Below are 18,500 nucleotides of genomic sequence, written 5' to 3' on the forward strand. Positions count from 1 at the left end.
GGGTCCGGGCTGGGGATTCGAACCCGCCACCTTAGGTGTACATGGCTGGCGCCTTAGCCGGTTGAGCTATAGGCGCCGAGCCCAGAAAAAATATTTAAAGAAGTAATGACCAAAAAGTTCCCAAATCTAGTTTAAAATATTAACTTAGATTAAGTGATCCCCTGAAATACAGTGGTCTGTCCCTTGAAGCAGTACACAGTCAGCCCTCTGTACCTGTGGGGGCACATTCTACCAATTCAACCAACTGTGGATGGAGAATACGGTATTCACAGTCTGACTATAGGTATTTTTTATAACAAGTGTGAAAATCCAATTCCCATACGGCAAATTGTATAAAAAGCAGAATACATATAATGTAAATGAGGAACTTGCTCATTTACAGGATCTTACGCTAAAGCATGTTCTAAATGAATTCTCCAGCCCATGATGAATCTGTTTCCCTAAAACTGAGTTTTTCTCATGGGTTTTCTTAATGCAGAGTGAGCAGAGAACCCTAGTGACCGCAGTCTCTGCTGTCCTGAGACCGGGATTGCAGACCCCAGGACCAAAGTGTCTTGAGGGTGGGGAGGAGGCTGTGGTCCCAGATTGAGAGCCCAGCTGTCAATGGGAGTGGGGTGGGGGGCACTGACCTGAGCCCGGGCCGCAGGATGGCGTAGCCGACGATGAAGTGCACCTTCTCCAGGTTGGACATGGGGCGGTCTGCCACTAGGCCACTGGGCTCAAATGTCTCCTCCCCAGTGTTCAGCTGGCTGGCCACCTTGAATCCCAAAGATGGCTGTCAGGGCAGCTGTGATTCTCCCCATTTGCCAAGGAGGAAACTGTTAAGCAAGGAGGGAAGTGACAGCCTGGAGCCCTGCAGGGAGTAGGCTGAGGTCCTGACCCCAGGGCTCACCTGGCCCATGAGCCGGGAAGACCGCTTCAGCTTCATGGAGGAGATCTCCTTGGTTCCCTTGTCCTTGCGGTCGGGCCTCTGTGGAAGGGGACAGTTCAAGAACAACCAAGCCTTGGGGCTGTCCTAAGACTGGGCTTACCTCAATGCTACTGACCCTGCAGCCACCGGGGGAGTGAGTGTCCCTTTTACCCAGACATTTCCTGGCCTCAGCTATAGTGCACCAGCACCACACAAGCTTCATAACACTCATAGGGCCACATCACCACCCTCACTTCCAAAATAAAGGCCCAGGGAGGGCAAGAGACTAGACAACAACGGCTCACCAGCCTTCTAGGAGGGGTTCAACTGTTCTTCTGATTGCAAAGCTTGTTCCTTTCCCCATTTAAGATCTTAGAGGCAGGACTGGGTGTGAGCCCAGGTGCTTAGGACAGCCCCAAGCCATGGATCACTCTCAGTAAAAATTTGGCAGATGGAACAGAGCAGGTGGGGTCTGCCAGGCAGAGGCCTGCAGGAGATCAAAAGAGCTCAGGCTCTGAGCTGGGGTCCAGACAGGACAGGGATTGTCCCCCAGCCCTTAGGATCTGTCAGTCTCTTTAGGCAGAGGCCAGACCTTGTTTGTCATGATGGGGTCATGGGAAGAATTTGTTACCAAAATTGGAGCTCAGTGTGGGACTGGACATGGGTTGAGATCAGCCTAGTCCAGGCCCAGGCACCAGCTTCTGGCTGGGGCAAATCTGGTAGCCACACAGGGTTCGACTGTGAGATGACACAGTACCTGGCAAGTGGCGTGAGGGCGGTGGGGCGGGCTTGGCTTACTGCCCTGTGTGTGGGACACACAGCAGGCACTTAACAAACACATGCAGGAAGGAAAACCCAAGATCTGACCTCCAGGAAGCCAGTCCTGCTTCCCCCAGTCCACTCCCCAGAAGTGCAGGGTAGACGGCCTGCCTCCCAGGGCCCTGTCCCTGAGTGGTTGCTATGTTGTGAGGATGCTCAGGCAGCTCACGGGGAGCTCCTCTCCTCCTCATGGGGAGGAACGGCGGCATCCTGCCAACAGTCAAGTGAATGAGCAGTTTTGGGAATGGACCTCTTCAACCCCAGGAGATGAAGTGACGGCAGCCTCATGACAGATCCTGAACGAGAACTTTCCCATGAAGCTGCTCCTAACCCTCAGAGACTGTGTGAGATAATAAATGTGTGCCATTTTAAGTAGCTAAATTTGGGGTGATTTGTTACATAGTAATAGATACCTAACATGCCCTGGTAGAGCCCACAACTCCAGAGACCAAGGACTGAGGGCTTGGGCCCAGGTGACTCTCATGCACTTTCTGGACTGGGTTGGCCATGTGGTTGGGTGTGCAGAGTCCTTGAGGTTTCTACATAGTCTGCACCCAGGACCCCTAGGGATCTGAGCTGAGTCGCACCCAGGGAACTGGTGTGTGGGGCCCAAGTGTTGTCTCTGCTGTATAACTCCTTGGTTAGCTCCACCATGATTACAGCATGACACTGGGGTATAGGAAGGACTTCTGACCAAAATGGGTATGAGTGAACTCCCGTCAGAGGGCAGGGTAGGGCTTAGGTCAAGAATATGGTCCTTGAATCAGCAGAATGGATTCAAAGTCCAGGTCCTGCACATGTGTCCCTTGTGATCTGGGGGCAGGTCATTTCACGTCCACATTTCTTGAGCTATAAACATACATAACAACCCCCACCTTGCAGCTCTGGCCCACCTGGGGATTGGATGAAGAGCAGCAGCTGCCACATAGGCTGTCAGTCAATGGCAGCATCTGATGTCATTACTATTATACACATTTGAATCGAGTTCAAGTCAAACCACAATAGGAGAGTCCAGGGCAGTTTCTTCATTAATGATTATATAATTCAGAAATCTCACAAGTTTCCAAGTGCAAGTCAAGACTGAAAGTTCACAGGTGCCCTGGCTCAGGGGCTGGGTTCAGCAGGTAGTGGCAATGGGAGGGCTCCTAGACCTGCCCCCATTTCCTGCACAGCTTCCCAGGGCTGGGCCCACCCTCACCTGCCACTTACCTGTGAAGACTTCCCTTGCTGCAGACGCTGGGCACTGCCCTCCCTGTCCAGCGTGTGGTGGAGCTGCTGTATCACCGAGCTGCCCTGCCTGCTCCTGGCATACAGCACTGGCTCTGGGAGGTCACCCATGAACCTCAGGATGATGTTCCACACAGCCAGGGCAGCCTGGGGAAATGAGACAGAGGCCCGGCTGGTAGCCAGCTCCCAGCACTGGGGTCCCTTCCTTGTTTCCTCCAAACCACAGGTCAGACTCCAGGTTCTAGGAGTGTCCTAAGCCACTGGTTCTCCAGAAACCCAAGAACCCCAGGTACCGAGCAGTCAGCATCGTCCTCATGGTAGAGCAGTGGGTATCGGAGGGGCTGCTGGATGTGTGTGTGGCTGGCTGCTTTCTGGAAGTAAGTCACAGCGAACTTGGGGAACGTGTATCCGGCCAGGTCATCCATGTCCTCCTCGGGCTCTTCCAGCATGGGGACTGTGTCCAGGTCAACCTCGGGGAGCTTCTGGGTCTTTGCTTCCAAATCCTGGGGATAGGTGAGAAAGAACACGGGTCAGCTGTCCTTTCAGACACAGCCAACTAGTCAGCTAACTTTCAACAGAAAGCTGGAGGGTATCGCTGGGGGGGCTGTAGAGCCCGAGAAGTGTCAGTCTGGCTCTTCACTGGGTACAGAGACACCTGCCCATGTCCCCTGGTGCCTGTGTGGGCTGCTGCAGTATGCCAGCCACCTGGCAGCAGGACCCTGAACAGCCTGCCCTGCAGACAGGGCCATACACTCCCCCATCCCTTCCCCACTTCCCTCAGGGCAGGGGACCGAGCTTTTGGCGGAGGGGTCCCAGTGCCTGCTGCCTGCTACACAAGGGAGGAGGCAGAGTGTAGTTTGGGTCCACAGAGGACAGCTGGGGTGCTGCTCCTCCTGCATTCTGCCTTAAGGTCACATTCAGCAGAAGGCAGTCCCCAAGGCACTCAGGGGTGGGCTGGGGATGCTGCGTGACAGTCGGGACACTGGGAGAGAAAAGGCTCTGGGAAGTACTGCAGTGGAAGGGTTTTGGCTGCAGAAACCCACGTTCACTCCCCTCCTCCCGGGACTGCTTGGGCTGTGGCACACACCTGGCCACTCCCAGGCAGCTCCCCTAGTTGGTTGGCTTCTCAAGGAGCCTGGGTAGACTTGGAAACACAGGCTGGTCTCACCTTAAAGAGCGGTGAGGCCTGGCCCTCCTGTCCCCCAATCATGGCAGGGAGGAAGCCGAACACTTCCTCCACCATCTCTGTGTCGGTGATGGTGTCGTAGATGGACTTGCGCTTTGTGGTGGGGAGGGCACTTTCATTCTTCTGCTCTTCTGCTGCCGGGATGACCAGCGGTACCTGCACACAGCCCTTTGGGGCGAGGTTACCATGGACCCAGCTCTGCCTACCTCACAGAGCAAGCACTTTCTGAAGCCAAGTAAGCCTCATCCTGCCATCATTTGTCCAATCAACATTTGGCTCTAAAATAATAGATTTTACCAACAAGAGTGACTAGAGATCAACTAGCCAAGGCTTTCCATTTCCCAGTATAAATAAGAGGTCCAGAGAGGTGAGGTTGCTGGCTTATTCTTCCTCCTCATGGCCCCTGAGACACCACCTCAAATTCCAGGGACCCCCAGAACTGAGGTATAAAACCCAAGTAGATGTATCTTGGTGCCATCCCCTCTCCCCCACTCCCTGTCCTCCCAGCTTCCTAGACACAGGGCTGTTCCCTTGGTATTTCTCTGTCCCTGGAGCTGTCATGCACAGCCCAATAACCAGGGCCTTTGCTCCCTCCATGGAAGGGTAGCCTCTCAAAGCTCATCTGGCCTTCCTGGGGAACCAACCACCCCTGCCTGAAAGATTACCCCTAAGGTGAAAGAGAAGAGATTAGGGAGCTCAACCTCCAGGGTCCCGGCTTAAGGTTGCCCTGCCCATTGGATGCCTCTCCCATGCTATGGCCTGTAAGCTCTCACAGGTGACCAAGGTTCCAAGGTGTGATGGGCTACTGTACAACTGACTTTGGCCAGAGACAGGAAAGAGCTGTCTCTTGTCTTTCAGCCCAGAAGGTGCCTCCTAATTTGCCTCCTGTATCCTTGTCATGTTCTTGAGTAATTTTTAACTTGAGGGTGAGGATTTTCCAAAGGAGCTTCTGGTGAGAGTGCCATTATGGCCGCCCATTCCTCCTGCCTTCCTTTGTCTGGTTGGGCTGCTGCCAGCCCCACCTGCCCAAGAGGCTGGGTGACCACTTACACTGGCTTTCCGTTGCTGGAAGCTCCGCCGGGCAGCCATGCCTCTGGCATGGGCCTGAATGACCAGCACCGCCCTCTTCTTGGCTTGAACCTGCTGGCGCACCAGGTAGCCCCTGCAGAGGGCCTGCAACCGGACCACTCTCTGCCGCATGGCCTGGTATTGCCTGGCCAGCAGATGGCTCCGTGCAATGGCCTGCAGGCGCTCAAAGCCCACAAGGATCTGCAGAGGCAAGAGGAAGGCCGGCTCAAGGGTGGGAAGGCCCTCCGGGAAACAGACTGTATTCCCCAGGAGACCTTGCAGAGCAGCTTAATAGTCAGCTGCTTTTTGGCAAAGAGCTGGTGTTAGAATTGCACACACCTATAAGTGTGAGCACATTGAGAGAGTTATTGCTCGTAAGGTACCTAAGATAGAACCTGACCTGCAAATAAGTGCTAAACAAGCATTTATAAAATAACATAAATCATTAAGTGGTCTCCTGGGGGCCATGGACAGAGAGAATCAGATTGGATTTCATATGGGCAAGAGGATTCCAGAGGTGGGCAGTGTTTTTCACATCTGCCAACCAAGTCCAGCAAACATGTCAGAGGGAGCACACCTGTGTGGAGCCCTACAGCCAGCTCCATCAAGCTAGACTGTCAGGGCACCTTTAAAATAAAAGTGAAATGAGAAATGAATGAACACCTGCCTCTGGACTACAGACATCCCTGGGCAACAGCAGCCCCGAGACCTCATGACAAGCCTTGTCGGCTTCTTAAAACCAACCCAATGGGTTGACTTCAGGCCTTGTAAGTCATATAACCCTGCATCCAAACCCCAGCTCTTTAGCTTTTAACTGTGTGCTCTGGGGGAAACCACCTAACCCCCCTCAGTCCCTTGACTATATGGTTGGTTTAATATTAAATTAAATGGCACATGCAGAGCAACAGGCCCCAGGGAGCCTTCCCATACAGGTCAACTACTCCTGTGCCCTTTGTGAGCATGGAATGCAGAAAGGCCTGGGCCAGTCTTGCTGATGTGACCACTATATGTCACAACCACAGTCATGTCCATGCAAAAGGAAAGAGATCATGTTTCAGTTACTCTAGTGAATTTGTTGATCAGTTACTCATTAGCAAGTGCCTGTGGTTAAGAGATAAATCAGGAAGGGGTGTTAGAAACAGAATAACCAATTCATTTACTCATGTCATTCCCTGTAAGTTGGGAAGGGACAGGCATTATTTCATTTCAGAGCATGACACTTAGCCTAGCTCTGGAGATGCTCAGAATTCTTCAGGAGAACATTTTGGAGGTCACAAGCCACAGGCTGGAGACTACAGTAGGCTAGAAAACATGGGAGACTGAGGTCTGATTGCACCTCTGAGTGATTTGATCCTTCCTGCATGAGATCTCTGGTTCAGAAAAACAAACTTCAAAAATTTGTCTTTTAAGGCTGGGAGCAGTGGCTCATGCCTATAATCCTAGCATTCTGGGAGGCCGAGGTGGATTGCTTGAGCTCAGGAGTTCAAGTCCAGCCGGAGCAAGAGCAAGACTCCATCTCTAAAAATAGCCAAGCATGTGGAGGGTGGGAGCCTGTAGTCCCAGCTACTCAGGAGGCAGAGGCAAGAGGATGGTTTGAGCCCAAGAGTTTGAGGATGCTGGGAGCTATGATGCATGATATCACAGCACTCTACCAAGACCAACAAAGTCTTTAAAAAAAATTGTCTTTTATCCAACAGTCATCCACTTAATGCGGGCCCAGCCTCCCAGGGAGCTCTCTCACCAGCTTGAAATTCTTCCTGTCACAGTAGCCTCTCCACCCGGCCTGGAGGGTCACGGCTGCCCGCCTCTGCTTCAGGAACTCCTGCCTAGGAGAGGAAATGTAAGCCAGAGTCGTGGAACAACCCCAGACGTTTGGACTCCTTTGTAGGGGAATTGATTTCAAAGGGAAGAAGGATTACAAAGTTGGTAAAATGAAAACAATACATTTTCTCAGAAGCCTTTCTAGACCAAAAGACACGGGCAGATGAAGAACATAAAATCTACTGCGGACAACCCAAATTTATGAATAATGACAGTCCAGTTTTTAAAGTAATCAAAAAACTCTTCTTTATTTTTCTCTATGCCCCTTAAACTATGAAGGGATAAAATTCATTCCTAACTAGTTATTACTTGCCAGACCCCCTTCTCCAGCCACCGGGGTTGGACACAGAGAGGCAGAGATACCTCCAGGCAAGTTTGGTGCAGACAGCTGTACAGAGACATACTGCGTTTTGTGTGCTGTAACTTAACCGCACGTCACAGATACTGCATTTCTACAAACTGAAGGTTTGTGGCCCTTGTGTCAAGCAAGTCTATCAGCATGATTTTTTTCCAACAGTGTGTGATCACTCCGTGTCTGTATCACATTTTGTTAATTCTTAAAACCCCTCCTGTTGCGGTAGCCCCTTTTCGAACTTTTCCATTATTATTACATATGTTACGGTGATCTGTGATCTTTGAGGTGCCACAAACCGCAGCATGTAAGATGCAAACTTGATCAATGTGTGTCTGACTGCTCCGCAGACTGGCCATTCCCCTCTCTACCTCTCCTCCAGCCTTGCTATTCCCTGAGACACAGCACTATTGAAATCAGGCCGATTGTTAACCCTACAATGGCCTCTAAATGTTCAAGTGAAAGACTTGCAAGTCTCTAACTTTAAATCAGAAGGTAAAAATAATGAAGCTCAGCGAGGAAGGCATGTGGAAAGCCTACCAAGGATGAAAGCCAGGCCTCACGTGCCAAACAGCGGGTTGTGAATGCAAAGGAAAAGTTCTTGAAGGGAATTAAAAGTGTTCCTCCAGTGAGCATAAAATGATAAGAAAGCAAAGCAGCCTTACTGCTGAGACAGAGAAAGTTTGATCTGGAAAGATCAAACTAGCCACAACGGTCCCTTAAGTCAAAGTCTAATCCAGAGAAAGACTCTAACTCTCTTCTGTAAAGGCTGAGAGAGGCGAGGAAGCTGCAGAAGAAAGGTCTGAAGCTAGCAGAGGTTGGTTCATGAAGTTTAAGGAAAGAAACAATCTCCATACGCCCATAACACTGTGAGGCAAAGTGAAGCGGCAAGGGCTGATGCAGAAGGTGCAGCAAATTATTCAGAAGATCTGGCTAAGACAATTGAAGGCGGCTACCTAAAGAAAAGATTTTCCATGTCATTGAAATAGGCTTATACTGGTAAAAAATGCCAAGTTAAGATGTTGATAGAGAGGAGACGTCAGTATCTGACTTTAAAGCTTCAAAGGACAGGCTGACTCTCGTTAGGGGTTGAAGCAGTTGGTGATGGGTGGCACCTGTGGCTCAAAAGGGTAGGGCGCCTGTGGCTCAAAAGGGTAGGGCGCCGGTTCAAACCGAGCCCTGGCCAAAAAAAAAAAAGCAGTTGGTGACTAAGTTAAAGCCAGTGCTCATTTACTATTCTGAAAATCCTAGCACCCTTAAGAATTATGCTAAATCTAGAATGTGAACATTTTAAAAAAATAACTGAGAAAATGACATGAAGGCTGTGTTGACCAGTTTGATGGAAGTATTTCAGATTGCATGTGAAAACCCCACACTGTACCCCAGAAGTGCATTAATGTACATAGTTACCATTCAATAAAAAAAAAAAAAGAATTATGCTAAATCTACTTTGCCAATGCTCTAGAAATGGAACAACAAACCCTGGATGACAGCACATTTATAGTACCATTCACTGAATATTTTAAGCCCAATGTCGAGATCTACTGCTTAAAGAAAAAAAAAGATTCCAAATATTTCTGCTCACTTATAATGCATCTGGTCACCCAAGAGCTCTGATAATGTACAAAGAAATTGCTGTTTTCACGCCTCCTAACACAACATCCATCCTGAAGATTAATGATGTTTTCACGCCCGCTAACACAACATCTGTCCTGCAGCCCATGGGCCAAGAAGCAATTTTGACTTTGAAGTCTTCTATTTAAGAAATACCCTTATTAAGGCTATAGCTGCCATAGTAGTGATTCCTCTGATGGATCTGGGCAAAGAAAATTGAGAACTTTCTGGAAAGGATTCACCAGTCTAGATTCTTCATTAAGAACATCTGTGATTAATGGGATGGGGTGAGTCTGGGTGAGAGAGTGAGACCCTATCTAGGGGGAAAATATCCTTTAGGTCTAAATCTGACAAAATATATAGGATGTAAACACACTTCAGTGAGAAATTTTGAACACATTTGAAATAAATAAGAACATAGAAAGAATCAGTAAAAAAAAGAAAAAAGAAGAAGATATAAAGTAGACCTAAATGAATATTTTAGAACTAAAAAATATCCTAATTGGAAAAAGAAAAATTCACCTCACTGAATGAGCTCAGCAGCAGACTGGAGATAACAGAGGAAAGAATCAGTAAGTGTGAGGACAGAACGGCAGAAATTGCTCAGCCTGAAAAACAGGGAGAGATAGATAGAAAGAAAATGAACAGGGCCCCAGGAACCAGCAGGGCTCCAGCAAAGGGTCATCAGAGTTCTGGAAGGAAAGAAGAAAGTGGCAGCTCTAAAAAAGCTAAATGGAGGACATGAGGGCTGATAGGTTATAACTTTGGCAAGAGGCATAAACTTACAGATTCAAAAAGCTGAACAATCTCAAAGCAGAATAAATCCGAATAAATCCATACCAAGACACATCATAGTCAAACTTCTGAAAACCAAATGCAAAAAATCAGGAAGGCAATGAGAGGAAAACAGTGCATTACCTATAGGAGGAAAACCACTTTGAATGACAGCGGGTTTCTCATCAGAAACCACAGAAGGCTGAAGGAAGTGGCACAACATTTCCTGCAGGAATATGTGACCCCAGTTTGTCGGGGACATGGCAGGTGGTGACTTGGGGAGGGGCAGTACCTGTGTTTGTAGCCCCGCAGGACTCTCTGGATGCTGACTGCCGCTCTGTCCAGGGCCTGGTTCCTCTGTATCTCCAGCAGACTGTCCTGGTCATCCTGGGAACAGGAGAGAAGCCATCACAGAGCTGTCCTGCCCTCATCTCTGCACCCCCTTCCTGATGCTGTCCCCAGAAGGCAGTGTCTCTCAAGCTAAAGAAGGGACCCTTAGACTGACCAGCATGTGGCTGAGAGACAGGAGCTGCAGCTACATCTCCCAGCTCAGATTCAAGGACTCCCACTTCACCTTCCTCTACCTGCTAATCCAACCTGCCAACCTTCATTTCCACTCCGAGGAATCCAAGAAGGGACACGTTTACCTGAAGCTGAGCACTCCACTTTGCATTTGACAGTATAAAACCTATGCTTGCTCAGTATAAAAATGTTTCTGGCAACCTGTGAGTTGGACTCAGGGTCTGAGACAGATGGTCCTTATTCATCCCTGGGTGTCACCATGCCCCAGGGTGACAGGCACAGATCTGGCATCTCATCCCCAGGAAGACAGGGCTATCTCTGCAGACACAGAGCAGTGTGGCCCTCCCGTGAACTGTGAGAGGCTGGGGCCTCAATGGCCCTTCCTGCCTGGACCACACTTCCCACCACACGCACTGGGCAACAGAGACGGACCACAGCCAGGAGTGCCCTCAAGCCTCCTTGGCCATCTGTCCACACTGACCTCACCCCAATGCCCCTGTGGCCCTTGCCACCTGTTCCACCCTTCTGGCAGTGCCCTGGGGTATCCTCTCTGCAGGCCTCATCTCCCAGCCAAATCACAAGCCCTCTGCTTCTTTTCCCTGTCTGAGCCCCAGAGCCCAGCACCAGCCTGACTAATGCATACACAGACCGACTTGAGGGCTGGGACCAGGAGGTCCCTGTAGGATAGATGACGGCAACTAGGCAGTCACTATGGGGGAAGAGGAAGGAGCAGTGGGGATGGGGAGGGTGGGCTCAGTGAGCTGGCAAGGCAGCCTCCTGGCTCCATCTCTTCTTCCTCTTCCCTCTCCCTGTGCTTGTCCCCAGGGTTAGGAGGATAGGGCACAGGGAGAGTCTCTCCCTGGTGGCTCTTTGACCCAACTGGCAATCCTGGAGGGCCACAAGACTGTCTGTACCTGACCTCAGGCTCCTGTCTGTTGTGCGGGAGGCAGGTGGTGGTGAGGCTTGTATGAGCCAACTAGGTACAAGTCAGTTCACAGAGTCAACACACTGCAGCCTTCCACTGTCATGCCTGCCCTCTGTGGGCTCTGGAGAGCCCTGCTGCAGGCTCTGACCCCCGGCACGAGGGCAGCCTGTTTAGAGCACATGGGGAGCCCAGCTTAAGTCCCTTAGTGCTCTTGGGCTGTGTCTGGGAGGCACCTCCTTCCCATCTTACCCTAGGGATTCCTCTCCAAGAAACTTCCTGGACCCCCAGACTCTGGGCTGGCCTTTCCAGGTGTTTCCCCCACCTTGATTGCTCCTACCATGACTCTACACCTGGCACTCCCAAAGGGCACAGAGCTGGCACCAGTGGCCTTGGCTCAGGGCACAAGAGTAGAGACCAGGCCTGGTGCAGGAGCTGATCGGTCCCACATGCTCTAGGAAGCTGGTTTCTCCAGGTCTCACCTTCAGGAAAATTTTGGTCTTGCCCACTTTCCAGTCTTTGTCTGTCCCCAGACACGTGTCAGCAATGCCTATGGTCATTTCACGGAACTTGTCTTTAAGCTGCCAAATAGGAAAAGGGTTGGCTCAAAAACAGAAAAGAAAGAAAAGAAAAAGGGCTGGCTCTGAGCATGCTGAAGCAGAGACCCCCTTGGAGAGTGAGGTCTGGGGATGGGTATCTTCCTCCTATTCCCACCGGCTCCACTGCCAGGGGCTGCCCTGGGGACAGGCACAGAGGGCACCTCAGGTCAAGGAGCCGAACTAGGTGGGCAGACTGGGCCCAGGCTTCAGGGTCACGGGCATCCCTTGTCCAGGGGCCTCAATACTTAGCCCCAGGCCAGAACAAACTTCAGGATGGCTGAGGGTTCAGGCAGGAGGGGAAGGACTCCCTGGCCCTAACTGCTCCCTAGCCACACCTCAGCTCCCTGACTTTCTGCCCCGTGGGAACAGCATTTGCTGTAAAACTGCACGTGTGCTTCAGCTGCTGGGGTTCCCCAGCCCCGGAGCGAGCCAGTGGTGCTGGGAGAGCAAGAGGGGAGGGCGGGAGGAAGGAGGAAGGGAAAGGATTGAGATCCTGGTGAGGGGATCTGGGGGCCTGGGCACTAGGGGGCAGTAGGAGGCCCTTGGCACTGGGGCTGGAGGTGCCCCAGGCGGAGAGGGAGGACGAGGACTGCGCAGCGGTGGCCCTGATCGCGCGAGCGGAGGACGGTGGCGCACCTGAGCCCGCACGTCGCTGGGCAGCAGCACGCGGAACCTCTGGGAGAACTCCGCGAATGAGTAGCGGATGGGGAAGCCCGACTTTCGGATGAGCACGGTCTCCATCATGCCTGAGTAGCGCAGCTGCCGCAAGCACAGCTCCCGGTCGAAGAGCTGCGGGCAGACGCGGGGGACTGAGTGCAGAGGCCGCGCTCTGCGTGGTGGCCACACAGCACACACTCCACCGCTCTCAAGATACGCAGAGTACCGGGGACACAGAGTTCTGTGCATGCCTCCCTGCGCGTCTGCTTGGGCGCTGGCCTGAGCATTTCCAGCCTCAGCGCCACCCACACAGCAGCAGAATGAAGAAATCAATCTCACACTTAGAGGCAGAAATTATTCTAGTTAGCTTAGTCTCTCCCTGCCCTGAGATGGATGAAGGAGGGATACCTGGAGGGGGCAGCCGGCCGGGGAACTGAGCTGTCCCCTGCTTGGAGGCAGGGGAGGCTGGCATAGAGGACTTTGGGCGTGATGCTTTCCTCTGGGTGTTGGACTTCCGTAGTGGCCCCAAGACTGCAATGGCTTGGCTTCTAGAGAGTCCCCCTCCACCTAGAGCCAGGGGGTCTCTTGGGGGCTCAGGCAAATGCCCTCCAATTGGACAACCCTCCCAGCAGGCACCGATACTTAGCTGTGAGACTCAGGGTGGCAGCCAGGCGCAGGGCTCCAGCCACATCGCCCAGCCTGGGCCCAGCCCTCAGCTGCTATTTACTGAGCATTTCCTACAGGCGGTTTCCCAGCGCTCTGCACGGTGTGGGTGACTGGACCCTCGCCTTTCACCACCAACAAAAATTGATCCTCACCGGATAAAAGATTTAAACTTAGACATGAAACTATAAAAATACTAGAAGAGAGTGCAGGAAAAACACTTGAAGAAATTGGCCTGGGGAAATAGTTTATGGGGAGGACTTCCCTGGCAATTGAAGTAACACCAAAAATATATTACTGGGATCTGATCAACTAAAAAGCTTCTGCACAGCTAAGGGCACTACCAGTAAAGCAAACAGACAGCCTTCAGCGTAAGAGAAGATTTTTGCAGGTTATGATTCCAATAAAGATCTGATAACTAGAATCTACAGAGAACTCAAATCAATAAGAAAAGAACAACCAACCTCATTTCTTGGTGGGCAAGAGACTTGAACAGAAACTTCACTGAAGATGATAGGTGAAAAAAACACATGAACAAAGGCTCATCATCTTTAACATCAGAGAAATGCAAATCAAAACCACTTTGAGATATCATCTAACTTCCGTAAGAGTAGCCCACATCACAAAATCTCAAAACTACAGAGGTTGGTGTGGATGTGAAGAGAAGGGAACACTTTTACTGGCTGGTGGGACTGCAAACTAATACAGCCTTTTTGGAAAGAAGTATGGAGAATTCTTAAGGAACTAAAAGTTGACCTACTGTTTAATCCTGCAATTCCATTACTGGGTATCTACCCAGATGAACAAAAATCATTTTACAACAAAGATATTTGCACTAGAATGTTTACTGCAGCCCAATTCATAATTGCCATGTTGTGGAAGCAGCCCAAATGCCTATCGATCCATGAATGGAATACTATGCATCCATAAAAAGATGGCGACTTTACATCTTTTTTTTTTTTTTTTTTTGAGACAGAGCCTCAAGCTGTCCCCCTGGGTAGAATGCTGTGGCATAACAGCTCACAACAACCTCCAACTCCTGGGCTCAAGCGATTCTCCTGCCTCTGCCTCCCAAGGAGCTGGGACCACAGGCGCCTGCCACAATGCCCGGCTATTTTTTTGGTTGCAGCTGTCATTGTTGTTTGGTGGCCCGGGCTGGATTTGAACCCGCCACCTTAGGTATATGTGGCTGGTGCCTTAGCCACTTGAGCCACAGGTGCCGAGCCGAGACTTTACATCTTTTATGTTGACCTGGATGGAGTTGGAACACATTCTTCTTAGTAAAGTATTTCAAGAATGGAAAAAAAAACCAGGCACGGTGGCTCATGCTTGTAATCCTAGCACTCTGGGAAACTGAGGTGGGTGGATTACCTGAGACCAGCCTGAGCAAGACCCTGTCCCTAAAAGTAGCTGGGTGTTTGGAGAGCGCCTGTAGTCCCAGCTACTCAGAAGGCTGAGACAAGAGAATTACTTGAGCCCAAGAGTTTGAGATTGCTGTGAATTATGATGCTATGGTCCTCTATCATGGGCAACAAAGTAAGACTGTCTCAAAAAAAAAAAAAAAGAATGGAAAAAAAAAGTATCCAATGTACTCAATACTGTTAGGAAACCAATATATAATCACTTACACATTCATACAAATGCTAAAACACAAATATAGTCCAGCAAGAATGGGGGCAGAGGAGGGAGAGGGGAGGGGATGGGAGAGAGCCAGTAGAGGGAGGAGGGAGGGTATTTATTGGGGTCTTGCCTAATGTATACAATGCAAGGGTACATTTCAAAACAACCAAAAGTAAATTATAAATGTCTTGCCATAAAAAAACTATTTAAAAAATAGTTTTAAGTAGTAGATTTATCTTTTCTAAGTATGTAATACTCTCTGTTTGTCTTACTGACAGAATTCAATAAACTATAAATAAACCTTAATCCAACCATTCTAAAAAAAGAGAAATAAAGAAAAATGAGCACCTGAGGTGTCACTCTCGAGAAGAGGGGATGAGCCTGCCTGGCCCCTCAGCCCAGTTCCCCTACAGCACGCCAGAGGGCAGCTGCCACCAGGGAACTACATCCTAGCCAGAGGCTCCCCTCCTGCCCAGCAAACGAGCATCAGCCTTAGGCCTCCTGTGCTGCAGCTCCCACAGAGCGGGGACAGGGGTCTCTGGGAGCACAGTGACTTTCCCCAGTAGTTAAGGAACAAGAGAAGTCTCATGTCTTCCTATTGCAGCAAGAAGGGAGATACAGCCTGGATTTCATGGGCAAATCAAATTTCAGATAGTTTTGTTCTTCTCAAAAAGGCATTTCATTTAATGTAATATTTATTCCTTATAAGATCATTTTAAGCTCTTTAATATCCTTTCAGATGGCATCTCACATTTTGAGGAGTCCCCAGCCCATGGAGCAGGGACCCCTGGTGGGTGGCCCCCAGGCTTCCACCCCCTTCACTACAGGAGGGGCTTGGTGAGCAGGTGACCAGGAGTGGGATGAGCCCCTAAAGTTCTAGGAGTGGTTGCTGCCACTTATTGAGAGTGGTTTATACACAGGACATGTGCTGCAGAGCTCACGCCTCCCCTGCAGGCAGAAGCGAGTCTGACTTCATGGAAGAGAAAACTGAGGTTCGGGTAAGCCAAGAGCCTGGCCAGCACTTGCAGAAGCTGATGGCAGGACTAAGAGGACTGACCCAGACGGTTGCCTTACCCCAGCCTCCTCATGTATAGGGTGGGGGCAGCTAACAGCTGAAATGCCCCCTCCCAACCCGTGCCCCCAGCCTTCCCCATTACCAGTGGCTTCTTGTACTCGTTGGGCTTGATGCAGCGGATGAAGTAGGGCTGGCAGTTGGTCAGGATTTTTATCAGCTTGTCCAGGGACTGCTTAAACTGGCCAGCCAAGGTGGAAGGCCGCTTGGCTGAGTCTGTAGACTGTGGGCAGAAGCACAGGGTATAACTGGGGCTGGGGAACTGCCACCAGGGACATGGCTAACCCACAGCATAGGGAGGGCTCCTATCAAGGTCCCTGTGGGGCATCTATCCATCTATCCATCACAGGTTTCCCAGGTGCCTACTGTATACAGGTACCTGGCTGTATCCTGGGGACCCAGAGGTGAGTAAAACTGTCTGCTCTGTGCACATCTGCCTGGACCTGTGGCCCTCAGGAGTGACAGACCAGGAGTGGAGGGGGCCTAGGAGCCCACCTTAAAGAGCTGGCTCCCTGCCTTTGCCTGGCGGATGGTTCCGCGGCCCAGCTTGGTCTCTGCCAGTTCCAGATTGAATATCTCCCGCAGGAACTTGTTTTTGGACGAATGAACCAGGGTGAGGATATCTGTGCTCAACACATCTCGATTCTTCTCCAGGAAGCCTGTGGGGACAGAAGGGTCCACCCATTAGCCCCACTCAGCCATCATCACAACCCACTGGGAAGAAGAGAGCAGTAGGGTGGGGACACAGGATGCCTGGAAGAGCCGCTACTCCAGGATGGCCACAATGAAGACACACTTTCTACCCGTCCACCCTGGCATGGCCCCTTATCTCCACCCAGCACCAGGTTGCTGCAACTGTCTACATTTTCAACCACAATCCCCATCCCCACTCCAACCCCATCTAAGCCACCAGCTTCTTTCTGCTTCACAAAGGCCTTAGGAGGTCCTTCTAGGGATCAGGCCCCTCTGGCCTGACGACTGAGGCTCCAGAAGTGGGGGAGGGGTAGTGTTATAAGATGAATTGTGTCCCCCCCAATTCATATGTTTAAGTCCTAACTCTCTATACATCAGAACATGACTGTATTTTGAGATGGGGCCTTTAAAGAGGTGATTGAGGCAGAAATGAGGTCATGAATCCAGTATAACTGGTGTCATAGTGAGAAGAGATTAGGACACATACACAGAGGGAAGGCCATGTGAAGACACAGCAAGAAGGTGGCCATCTACACACCAAAACCAGAGACCTCAGAAGGGACCAACCCTGCCCACACCTTGATCTCGGACTCCCAGTCTTCAGAACTGGGAAATAGGGATTTCTATAGTTTAACCCACCTGGCCTATGACATTTGTCCCTGTAGCCTGAGCCCCCTAAAGCAGGTATGGCTCCTGGGCAGAGAAGACCGCACTTTTCCCTTCCAGCCATGGGTAAGCATGGCCTAGCCCTGGAGTAGGGGCAGAAGCACACTAGAAGGTGCTGAAGATGAGCTGCTTAGATGAGGCCAGGGGCTGCACTCCTTGGTCTCCAAGGGCTAACTCCCCAGGGCATCAATTTCCTCTGTCACCCTGCCCTCTTTAAGCTACCCGACCTTTTCAAGGCACACTCTGGACACACCTGCACAGCCTGGTATGGGTCTTGGGACCCTGGCTGTGTCAGGGTGGGAAAGGGGAAGGGAACCTGTTCCCCGCCTCTGCCTGCAGGTGCCCAGGGATGGCTGCACAAGGTGCTGGGAGGGGCAGACGCTCAATGACACCCTGAACCTCTGAGATCAGGCAGAGCCTCCTCCACCCTGGGGTGGGGAGCTCCTTGGGTGTTTGGGGGTCCAGGGGAGGGTAGAGGCACTTCTGGGCTCAGCTCTAGCAGGCAGAGTAAACGCAGCCAAGGTCATCAGCAAGATTTAAAAAAAATGGAGGCATGGCTTTAAGAGATATCTCTAGCATTTGCAATCAGAAAATCTAGAAAGAAGCTACCTTAATAACAGCATGTGTATAAGATTCATGTCAGTTCAAAAAATAAAACATAGCCTTGAATTGCTCATGGAAGGTGGGGGATGAGTGCAGCGTCTTTGTGTCCTGGGACCCTGCAGGTCCTGTTGATTCTGGCCTTTCCCTTTCTGATCCAAAGCCAGGATCTGGTAGGAACAGAAGGAGCTGCCCTGTTTCTTCCCCTGACCTCCTGACACCTCATCTCTATGTAAGCAGAGCAGCCCTGCTAGGCAAGAATCTGTCTGGAGCCATGTCTCCAGTTTGGAGACGGGCACCTCCTCGTTTCTCCACATGAGCCACAGGGAGTGGGTGGCCCTCCGGCATCCAGCTTTCCTGATCACAGCAGCACATTGGCCACCCTTCTCATTCTTCTAAGCACACCAGTAGGTTGACCACCGCAAGACCAAAATCATTACCGAGCCTCCCTTAACACATCCAAAACTTAAGTCAAAATGAGTATATATATACACGCACATACTCAGGAGAAATTAAAACATATGTCCACATAAAAACTTATATATGGGCTCGGCGCCTGTGGCTCAGGTGGCTAAGGTGCTAGTCAGATATACCTAAGGTGGTGGGTTGGAATCCAGCCCGGGCCCGCCAAACAACAATGACGGCTGCAACCAAAAAATAGCCGGGGGTTGTGGTGGGCGCCTGTGGTCCCAGCTACTTGGGAGGCTGAGGCAGG

At 50.8% G+C, this 18,500-nt stretch overlaps 1 protein-coding gene across 1 annotated transcript in view; it reads right to left on the reverse strand.

Moving 5' to 3' along the window:
* Positions 1-18,500, reverse strand: part of MYO7B (myosin VIIB) — an 86,475-nt gene that overhangs the window by 19,372 nt on the left and 48,603 nt on the right. Inside the window, exons 15-25 of the mRNA XM_003800337.3 lie at positions 16,322-16,485; positions 15,912-16,049; positions 12,451-12,603; positions 11,698-11,796; positions 10,064-10,158; positions 6,952-7,036; positions 5,193-5,411; positions 4,125-4,298; positions 3,250-3,459; positions 2,939-3,103; positions 630-757 (exon numbers count right to left, since the gene is read on the reverse strand). Of these exons, the coding sequence (XP_003800385.1) occupies positions 630-757; positions 2,939-3,103; positions 3,250-3,459; positions 4,125-4,298; positions 5,193-5,411; positions 6,952-7,036; positions 10,064-10,158; positions 11,698-11,796; positions 12,451-12,603; positions 15,912-16,049; positions 16,322-16,485 (1,630 nt within the window). The remainder of the gene's footprint in view (positions 1-629; positions 758-2,938; positions 3,104-3,249; positions 3,460-4,124; positions 4,299-5,192; positions 5,412-6,951; positions 7,037-10,063; positions 10,159-11,697; positions 11,797-12,450; positions 12,604-15,911; positions 16,050-16,321; positions 16,486-18,500) is intronic.

Source organism: Otolemur garnettii, unplaced genomic scaffold (assembly GCF_000181295.1).
Source record: "Otolemur garnettii isolate 467f Iridium unplaced genomic scaffold, OtoGar3 scaffold00173, whole genome shotgun sequence".
NCBI lineage: Eukaryota > Metazoa > Chordata > Mammalia > Primates > Galagidae > Otolemur > Otolemur garnettii.